Consider the following 9880-nt stretch of genomic DNA (forward strand, 5'->3'; position numbering starts at 1 on the left):
CCTGGGTTGGAGGGGGCAGCGACAGGGGAGGTGTCCTCGGGGCCTGCAACGGGAAGGGCCAGGAGCTCTGCTTTAAGGCATGCCTCTCCATGCCCCTCTCGTCACCCACAGTGGCTCTGAACTCCCTAGGGGCACCTCCCCCCAGAGGCCAGTCCCACTAATAGACTTCAGGAACCCAGTTTCCAGCAAGGGGCAGCCATAGGGGCAGGGAGTTCAACCAGTCTCCTCCCTGGCCTGGCCAAGGGCTCCCCTCTCCCCATTGCTATCCCCGCCCCCCGACACTTGCTGGGACTCACCCAAATCCTGGCACGGAGGGAGTTTGACCTTGGCCATAGGCAGCGTGGCCTTTCTCAGGGGTCTGATGGTAGGGGTCAGGTGCCCAACCACTGGCATCCTCTATTCTGACGTGTGATTCTCCATGGAACAGGGTCCAGCGACGTGCATCTTGGGGTGGGACAGCTGCGTTGGCTGGAGAGCCAGATGAGCTTGGAGCTGCGTGGGGATCTGATATAGGAGATGTTAGGTTCAGTTGGGGGACACTCCATGGAGAGTGGTGCACAGCTAGGGGTACCCTGGGGCCTCTGGAGGAGTCCAGCCTTCAGAACCCGGCAAGGAGGGGGCCCAGACACCCCCAGCTCCTGTCCCTCTAGGCTCACCCCTTGTCCTGTGACTTCAAAGGCCTGGGACCTCCGCTTCCTCTTTGCCTCCAGGGACTCATCTCGTTTCTTTCTTGGGCTTTTCTTCTGGCCTTGCAGCGGGGGACAAGGGCCATCGCCATGACGCTCGACTGCCCGGGATGGCGCCTCGCCTGTGCTGCTGGATAGGCTGTCCTCGCTGGCGGTGTGCTGGAGGGTGGGGCTGGGCGGCCGCTTGCAGGCCAGCGGTCTCGGTGGCCACACGTCATCAGTCTCGCCCAGCGAGTGCAGGGACAGGCTGCTCTGCTTCATGGTGGGTGCCAGCAGTTGGCGCCCCTTGGCCCCCAGGGCCTGCGAGCGGTGCCGGGCAGCCTTCCCAGTGATGCTCTTGGTGTCGGCCGCGGTCTCCTTCCTCCCTGCGGCGGGACAGAGGGGCACCCACCCCAGGATCAAGGCCACATTCCGCTCCCCCTCCTGCACCTCCAATACCCCCTTCTCTGCTGCAGCTCACCCCAACTTGCTTGCTGTTTGAGAAACTTTGGGCAAGTTTCTGAGCCTTCTTTTCATCTGTAAACTGACGATGGTAAAACCAGCCTCAGTGGGTTGGGAAGATTTTTTTTTTTGACCATGACACATGGCATACAGGATCTTAGTTCCCTGAGTGGGGATCGAACTTTCACCCACTGCAGTGGAAGTGCTGAGTCTTAACCACTGGACTGCCAGGGAAGTCCCAGGTTCTGAAGATGGATTGCTGAGATATGAGGGTCACCTGTGGCCACAGGGTAGGGAGGATTCGGACTCTATTTCCGAGTGGGAAGTGGAGGGGGCGTGACCCCAAGTACCATGTGTTCCCCATTCTGGTTTCCAATTGTGTCCCCTGCTCTGTGTGGACAGAGCAGGTGGTTACTCTTCTCTGGGTACTGGTGCCTCTCTTTCTAGAACGATGCCTGGGTGTGTTCAGCAGAGGAGAGGGAAGGAAGGGGCTTCGGCTGGGTGCGCTGAGCTATTGAGATCATGCCGGGCTCAGGCTGATGGGGGTGGGGGAGGCAGGGGACACACCTTTGTGGGACAAGGGGATCTCCGACAGATTCTCGATGCTTCCGGGGAGGAGTTGATCTGGCCGTTCAGACCGACCTGAGTGGCAGCTTGTGAGATGAATGGGTTGGGAAGAGAAGCCATTGGACCCAGCAGGAACCCTATGTCCTCAGAGGGCTGTTTTGGAAAAGTTCCATCCCAACCACTGGGTGTCCCTCCCGGGTACTCCCACCCACATCCAGGGAACCGTGGGGCCCACTGCTCACCTCCTGTGTCACCAGGGTGCCGGCCAGGATTGGGGGTGGGGTGGGCAGACAGGAGCCCTTCGCTTGCCAGGCCCGGGAGCTGGCCTTGAACAGGTGGTTGGCTTCACTGAGGTGGGCAGAGGAGGATGGGCAGCTGTTGCCCAGGCTGGTACCACGGGGGTCCCACTGCCACGCCTCCTTGAGAACTGTTGCATTGTGGGAACGAGGACCCCAAAGTCCTGGCTCCAGACCTGTGCCCCCTCCCCTCTTTCCTGCTCCATCCTCCCTGGGAGGCCAGGTCTGGGCTGGCATCTCTGAGACACGGCCTGGTGGCTCAGGCGGGCTGGATGGCTGGAAGTGGTCCTCAGCTCACCTCTCAGTGCCGAGCAGAGGGAGGAAGCTTCCGTGCTGGTGCGGGGACTCGGAGTTCGGCATCTTGACGCTCTCTAGGTCAGACTCCCCCGGGGTCGGCACAGTTCCTGGGGGGCTAATCTTGGGCAAGGCGCTGTCCTGGGGAGAGGAAAGGAGGGAGAGGGGAGTCGGAAGACTTGGTCTCGGACTGAGTAAACAGCCTGGGTGACACAGGCACACAGAGTGTCTGGGGCTGTAATCTGGGCTGGGAGCCCCAGAAGACAGGGGGGCTTGTGTTCTGAGTCCCCAGGGGCCAGCCGTGGTCTGCTAGGCATCCCCAGGGGCACCGCCTGGTGGCCTGGGCTCCTGGGAGGGCATCTGGGGCCCTTAGTGATATCTCAGATGGCCAACCCTGACCTTCAGACCCTGGATGGGGACACGTGCGGGAGAAGAACACCACGGGAGGAGAGCTTGGCGAGGCTCTGTGTCGGAGAAGGAGGAGGTGTCAGCTTTCTGGGGACCAGCCAGCCCGGTCCCGAGGCCAGCCTACTTGCTGGAAGGCGCCGCCTTGGGCATCAGCCCTGCCCCTAGCACAGGGGCGCATGGTGCGGCCCGGGCGCCCACCTGCAGGGCCCGAGAGGCCAGGCGGTCCATCATGGTGGCACGCTCCAGGTTGCCCTCCTCATGCTCCCGCAGGTACACTTCGTACAGCTCCTGCAGATGCTGCGGCACGGCCAGGTTGCAGTCTGCGGTGGGGGAGCGGAGAGGCAGGGCTCAGTGCGCGCTCTCGGGCCCTTAGCGGGTCGGACTCGCGGGGTAGGTAGCGCGGGGACCCTACCCTGGATGAGCTGCCGCTGGGCGCGGATGATCTCCTCGCAGAGGCTGAGGCGCTGCTCCAGGCGGCGCAGGGCCTCGCGGCGGTGGCGGAGCGCGCCGTCGCGGAGCAGGGCTTGCGACTGCATCTCGGCCTTCTCCAGCTCCAGCTCGTGCACGCGGCAGAGCGGGCCGAGCGCCTCGCGCTGCTGCTCCGAGCTGACGCGCCTCGGCAGCGTCTCCTCCAGGCGGCGGCCCCGCGCGCGCAGCTCTCGGTACCGCTGCTCCAGCGCCAGCTGGGGAGCCGAGCGGGTCGTCAGCACCAGGTGGCCGATGAGGGGCCGCCCGCGCCCGCCGCTGAGCGGGTCCTCGCCCTTCCAAGCCCCCGGATGCTGTGCGGCCGGCTGAAGCCCCACTCCGAGGCCTGCTTTTCGAAGTAGTGTCTTGAACTCTGCACCCGGGGACTGCTCCTGAGTGACCCCTCTGTGCCCACTTATTGCAACCCGTCCCTGAAACAGGCTCCGTGCAGTGCAGTCGCTCAGTTCTTTTCGACTCTTTGCGACCCCATGGACCGCAGCCCGCCAGGCTCCTCCTTCCATGGGATTCTCCAGGCGAGGACATTGGAGTGGGCTGCCATTTCTTTCTCCAAGGGATCTTCCCGACCCAGGGATCGAACCTCGGTCTCCCGCATTGGCGGGCGGACTCTTTGCCATCTGAGCCACCAGGGAATCCAGGGAAATGAGCTCCGTGGACCAGCTCAACCGCAGCCCATCTCATGCCCTCTGGACTGGTAGACCCTGAAGCCCCCTGGTATGGCTATGCTCCAGAACAGAGAAGGGAGATCTGGAAAATCCTCATTAAAATGTTGGCTAACAGTTTTCTGAGTCTTTAATGTGTGAAAGGATTTATTTACTCTTCTCATCAACCCCACTAGGCTTGACCACTCCCATTTTAAAGATGAGTTCTTGCCTGGAGAATCCCATGGACAGAGGAGGCTGGTGGGCTATAGTCCAGGGGGTAGCAAAGAGTCGGACCCAACTGAGCGACTGAGTCCACACACACAAAGCGTTAGTTCCTCACTGGTGTCTGACTCTGTGACCCGCCAGGCTCCTCTGTCCATGGGGTTCTCCAGGAAAGAATACTGGAGGGGGTAGCCATTTCCTACTCCAGGGGATCTTCCTGACCCAGGGACAGAACCTGCGTCTCCTGAATTGGCAGGCGGATGCTTCACCACTGAGCCACCTGTGCTCAATAAATGCTTGCTTATTTCCACGTCCCACGAGAAACCGGAAAGAAGAGGCGGTGAAGTAGGATGCGCGCGGGAAGGTCCTTCTGTTGGCTCCCTTAATGACGATACTGTCTGCCCAAGGCCGGGTACCCTCGGGACTCAGGAGGCAGCGCTGGATAGGGTAACCGCTGGCCTCCCTGACCGCGCTCCATCTCTGTACCTCTCTGGCAGGTACCTCTACTGCGGAGAGCTGACCGTGCTGCTGGCACAGGCCATCCCCCTGCACCAGCTGGCCACCAAGTACCGCGTGGCCTCCTTGCAGCGGGGCGTGGCCGACTATATGCGCGCGCACCTGGCGGGCGGCGCGGGCCCGGCGGTGGGCTGGTACCACTACGCGGTGAGCACCGGGGACGAGGCCCTGCGCCAGAGCTGCCTGCAGTTCCTGGCCTGGAACCTGTCGGCCGTGGCGGGGAGCGCCGAGTGGGGCGCCGTGAGCCCTGAGCTGCTGGCGCAGCTGCTTCCGCGCTCGGACCTCGTGCTGCAGGACGAGCTGGAGCTCTTCCAGGCGCTGGAGGCGTGGCTGGGCCGCGCGCGGCCGCCGCCGGCTGTGGCCGAGCGCGCACTGCGCGCCATCCGTTACCCCATGATCCCTGCGGCGCAGCTGTTTCAGCTTCAGGCGCGCTCGGCCGCCCTGGCGCGCCACGGCCCGGCGGTGGCCGACCTGCTCCTTCAGGCCTACCAGTTCCACGCCGCCTCGCCGCTGCACTATGCCAAGTTTTTCGACGTCAACGGTGCGCCATCCTGCCCCACAACTACCTCGCGCCTGCCTGCGGCGCCCGTGGGTCATCAACAACCCGGCCCGCGACGATCGCAGCACCAGCTTCCAGACGCAGCTGGGCCCAAGCAGCCATGACTCGGGCCGCCGGGTCACCTGGAACGTGCTCTTCTCGCCACGCTCGCTGCCGGTAAGCCTGCGGCCTGTCTACGCGGACGCCACGGGCACAGCGCTGCCCCTCGCACGCCCCGAGGACGGCCGGCCCGGGCTGGTGGTCACGCCGGCCAGCAGCGGGGGCGACGCGGCGGGCGTGAGCTTCCAGAAGACCGTGCTGGTGGGGGCGCGCCACCACGGCCGCCTGCTGGTCCGCCACGCCTACAGCTTCCACCAGAGCAGCGAGGAGGCCGGTGACTTCCTGGCGCACACCGACCTGCAGCGGCGCAACTCCGAGTACCTGGTGGAGAATGCCCTGCATCTCCACCTCATTGTCAAGCCCGTCTATCACACCCTCATCCGGACCCCCAAGTAGCCAGGCGGGCCGGGGCGGGGAGCTCAGCATCCCTGAGGCCTCTGGATCAGGAAAATAAAGGCCCAGTAGAGATGGCGCAGAGGGACCGGGATTGGCATGGCCAGTGGAGGTGTCTGTCCTGGCCCGCTGGGGGACCAGGCGCTAGCAGCCTGAGAGCTGGGTGGATAGAAGCCAGGTGGTTGGTGGTAGACCAGATGCCTGGTTTCAGGAGTTGCTTTCTCACTGACCTGAAAGGAAGGTTCCTGGTGGTGTGTATGTGTGTGCTCAGCAGTGTTTCAGTCTTTGCCACCTCATGTACTGTATGTAGCCTGGCAGGCTCCTCTGCCCGTGGAACTTTTCAGGCAAGAATACTGGAGGGCAATGCCCTTTCCTCCTGTAGGGGATCTTCCCAACCCAGGAATCGAACCCGTGTCTCTTGCGTCTCCTGCATTGGCAAGTGGATTGTTTATCACCAGCACTACGTGGGAAGCCAGAGCTCTTGGTAGAATAAACCAGCGCTCGGAGCGGCAAGGGGGTGATTAAACCACCCAGTTCTGGGGGCAAAAACAGTCCAAGGAGGGCTCCACAGGTCAGGGACTCCCCATCGTTCATTACCTTTTCCCCAAGGGCCCCCGTCCCCACAGGGGACAGGGCAGGTAAAAGCATCGAGATGGCCAGGTGCACCTTGGGGGAGCTTTCTCACCTGAAACTGAGGGGCTCAGTTGAGCAGTTTCTGAGCCCTGGCTTCCTGGGGTGGGAGGGGTAAGCACAACCCTAAGTCTCTGACCTCTCCTGGGAGGGGGTCTGGGCAGAGACCTCAGAGTCCGGAGGAAAAACGCTTTCCCCCAGGAGTCTGTTGACTGGTGCTCTACAACCAGCCGGAGAAGAAGAGGGTGTGGTGGGAAGAGGGGACTTGGGTTGAATCTTAATCAGTGATGTGCTCGGTCGCTCAGCCGTGTCCGGCTCTTTGCAGCCCCGTGGACTGGAGCCCGCCAGTCCTCTACCCATGGGATTCCTCAGGCAAGAATCTGGAGTGGGTTGCCATTTCTTCCTCCAGGGGATCTTCCTGACCCAGGGATTGAACCCACATCTCTTGCATCTCCTGCATTGCAGGCAGGTTCTTTACCATTAGCACGACCCGGGGAACGGAAGCCCAGTCTGTCAGGACCACCCCACCTTTCAGACAAGGTCTAGTTTCCGGAACAACCAACAAAACTCAAATGGGATTTTTATTGTTAACAAGCAGTTCTGGGGCAGGGGGAAGGTGGAAACGACTGCTGAGTAACAAAGCTAGATTCCTTTCCAGCCCCCAGCCACAGTAAGGGAAATGCCCGGCAGGCCCTTCCCCAGCCATCCAGCATGCCCTTGTCCCAGATGTGGGCCCAGGAGCCCTAATCCCATGAACAGTCCCTCCTTGCTCCACCCCCGCCCCACATTCCTCAGGCCAATCTGGTTGCAGATCTTAGAGAAGAGTTTCGGCAACAGGAGTCTGTGCCCAGGGAGCCCTGGGATCCAGGGCTGGGAAGCCAGGGAGCCCTGCCATCCAGGCCATGCCTCCTGGGCTCAGTTCCCCTTCCCGTTGGCACTGAAGGCACGGAAGTGTGGGGGCAGGCACCCCCATGGTTCCTGGGTCCCAGGGGCCCCAGCCTTCTGAGATCCCGAGCTCCTGATGCCAGGTCATCCCCATCTGCCCAGCCTCCGTCTCCCATTACTGCCACACCCCATCAAGCCTTGGCGGGCAGGAGGGCCGGTTCCGGGCAGGGCCCCTCAGTTGTGCCCAAAGTGCCCATTTTTGCTTTGGGTGCTTGTGCCATAGGGCAGGCGGGGCATCCGAGCAACCCGTTCGGAAACATCCCCTGGGTTGGAGGGGGCAGCGACAGGGGAGGTGTCCTCGGGGCCTGCAACGGGAAGGGCCAGGAGCTCTGCTTTAAGGCATGCCTCTCCATGCCCCTCTCGTCACCCACAGTGGCTCTGAACTCCCTAGGGGCACCTCCCCCTCAGAGGCCAGTCCCACTAATAGTCTTCAGGAACCCAGTTTCCAGCAAGGGGCAGCCATAGGGGCAGGGAGTTCAACCAGTCTCCTCCCTGGCCTGGCCAAGGGCTCCCCTCTCCCCATTGCTATCCCCGCCCCCCGACACTTGCTGGGACTCACCCAAGCTCTGGCACGGAGGGAGTTTGACCTTGGCCATAGGCAGCGTGGCCTTTCCCAGGGGTCTGATGGTAGGGGTCAGGTGTCCAACCACTGGCATCCTCTGTTCTTCGGTGTGTTTCTCCCCAGGCCGGGGTCCAGCAACGTGCATCTTGGGGCGGGACAGCTGTGTTGGCTGGAGAGCCAGATGAGCTGGGAGCTGCGTGGGGATCTGATACAAGGAGATGTTGGGTTCAGTTGGGGGAAACTCCATGGAGAGTGGTGCACAGCTAGTGGTACCCTGGGGCCTCTGGAGGAGTCCAGCCTTCAGAACCCGGCAAGGAAGGGGCCCAGACACCCCCAGCTCCTGTCCCTCTAGGCTCACCCCTTGTCTGGTGACTTCAAAGGCCTGGGACCTCCGCTTCCTCTTTGCCTCCAGGGACTCCTCTCGTTTGTTTCTTGGGCTTTTCTTCTGGCCTTGCAGCGGGGGACAAGGGCCATCGCCATGACGCTCGACTGCCCGGGATGGCGCCTCGCCTGTGCTGCTGGATAGGCTGTCCTCGCTGGCGGTGTGCTGGAGGGTGGGGCTGGGCGGCCGCTTGCAGGCCAGCGGTCCGGGCGGCCGCACGTCATCAGTCTGGCCCTTCAAGTGCAGGGACAGGCTGCTCTGCTTTATGGTGGGTGCCAGCAGTTGGCGCCCCTCGGCCCCCAGGGCCTGGGAGTGGTGCCGGGCAGCCTTCCCGGCGATGCTCTTGGTGTTGGCCGTGGTCTCCTTCCTCCCTGCGGCGGGACAGAGGGGCACCCACCCCGGGATCAATGCCACGTTTCCCCCCCCGCTCCTGCACCTCCAACACCCCTTTCTCTGCTGCAGCTCACCCCAACTTGCAGTTTGAGCAACTTTGGGCAAGTTTCTGAGCCTTCTTTTCATCTGTAAACTGATGATGGTAAAACTAGCCTCAGTGGGTTGGGAAGATTTTTTTTTTTTTTTTTACCATGACACACGGCATACGGGATCTTAGTTCCCTGACTGGGGATCGAACCTTCACCCGCTGCAGTGGAAGTGCTGAGTCTTAACCACTGGACTGCCAGGGAAGTCCCAGGTTCTGAGGATGGATTGCTGAGATATGAGGGTCACCTGTGGCCACAGGGTAGGGAGGATTCGGACTCTATTTGCTATTACAATTATTTCCGAGTGGGAAGTGGAGGGGGCGTGACCCCAAGTACCATGTGTTCCCCATTCTGGTTTCCAATTGTGTCCCCTGCTCTGTGTGGACAGAGCAGGTGGTTACTCTTCTCTGGGTACTAGTGCCTCTCTTTCTAGAACGATGCCTGGGTGTGTTCAGCAGAGGAGAGGGAAGGAAGGGGCTTCGGCTGGGTGCACTGAGCTATTGAGATCATGCCAGGCTCAGGCTGATGGGGTGTCGGGGGAGGCAGGGGACACACCTTTGTGGGACAAGGGGATCTCCGACAGATTCTCGATGCTTTCAGGGGAGGAGTTGATCTGGCCGTTCAGTCCGACCTGAGTGGTGGCCTGTGAGATGAATGGGTTGGGAAAAGAAGCCATTGGACCCAGCAGGAACCCTATGTCCTCAGAGGGCTGTTTTGGAAAAGTTCCATCCCAACCACTGGATGTCTCTTCTGGGTACTCCCACCCGTGGGGCCCACTGCTCACCTCCTGTGTCACCAGGTTGCCCCCCGGATTGGGGGTGGGGTGGGCAGACAGAAGCCCTTCGCTTGCCAGGCCCGGGAGCTGGTCTTGAACGGGTGGTTGGCTTCACTGAGGTGGGCAGAGGAGGATGGGCAGCTGTTGCCCAGGCTGGTACCACGGGGGTCCCACTGCCACCCCTCCTGAGAACTGTTGCATTGTGGGAACGAGGACCCCAAAGTCCTGGCTCCAGACCTGTGCCCCCCTCCCCTCTTTCCTGCTCCATCCTCCCTGAAGCCAGGTCTGGGCTGGCATCTCTGAGACACGGCCTGGTGGCTCAGGCGGGCTGGATGGCTGGAAGTGGTCCTCAGCTCACCTCTCAGTGCCGAGCAGAGGGAGGAAGCTTCCGTGCTGGTGCGGGGACTCGGAGTTCGGCATCTTGACGCTCTCTAGGTCAGACTCCCCCGGGGTCGGCACAGTTCCTGGGGGGCTAATCTTGGGCAAGGCGCTGTCCTGG

At 62.0% G+C, this 9880-nt stretch overlaps 2 protein-coding genes, 1 long non-coding RNA gene and 1 pseudogene across 3 annotated transcripts; 1 reads left to right on the top strand and 3 right to left on the bottom strand.

Moving 5' to 3' along the window:
- Positions 1-2177: 2177 nt before the first annotated feature.
- On the bottom strand, positions 2178-3851 carry LOC133231526 (kinesin-like protein KIF19). Its single transcript, XM_061389916.1, has 4 exons — positions 3842-3851; positions 3105-3530; positions 2891-3012; positions 2178-2425 (listed from the first exon to the last, which is right to left on the bottom strand). The coding sequence occupies exons 1-4, from the start codon at positions 3849-3851 to the stop codon at positions 2285-2287; spliced, it is 699 nt and encodes a 232-aa protein (XP_061245900.1). The 3' UTR covers positions 2178-2284.
- Positions 3852-3854: 3 nt separating this feature from the next.
- On the top strand, positions 3855-5690 carry LOC133231527 (BTB/POZ domain-containing protein 17-like; annotated as a pseudogene).
- Positions 5691-6801: 1111 nt separating this feature from the next.
- Positions 6802-8670, bottom strand: LOC133232931 (kinesin-like protein KIF19). Its single transcript, XM_061392941.1, has 2 exons — positions 7743-8670; positions 6802-7488 (listed from the first exon to the last, which is right to left on the bottom strand). The coding sequence occupies exons 1-2, from the start codon at positions 8644-8646 to the stop codon at positions 7358-7360; spliced, it is 1035 nt and encodes a 344-aa protein (XP_061248925.1). The 5' UTR covers positions 8647-8670; the 3' UTR covers positions 6802-7357.
- A 30-nt stretch (positions 8671-8700) lies between these two features.
- On the bottom strand, positions 8701-9823 carry LOC133232935 (uncharacterized). Its single transcript, XR_009731505.1, has 3 exons — positions 9740-9823; positions 9391-9495; positions 8701-9249 (listed from the first exon to the last, which is right to left on the bottom strand). It is a non-coding gene; the product is annotated as an uncharacterized LOC133232935 (long non-coding RNA).
- Positions 9824-9880: the final 57 nt, after the last annotated feature.

Source organism: Bos javanicus, chromosome 19, assembly GCF_032452875.1.
Source record: "Bos javanicus breed banteng chromosome 19, ARS-OSU_banteng_1.0, whole genome shotgun sequence".
Lineage (NCBI taxonomy): Eukaryota > Metazoa > Chordata > Mammalia > Artiodactyla > Bovidae > Bos > Bos javanicus.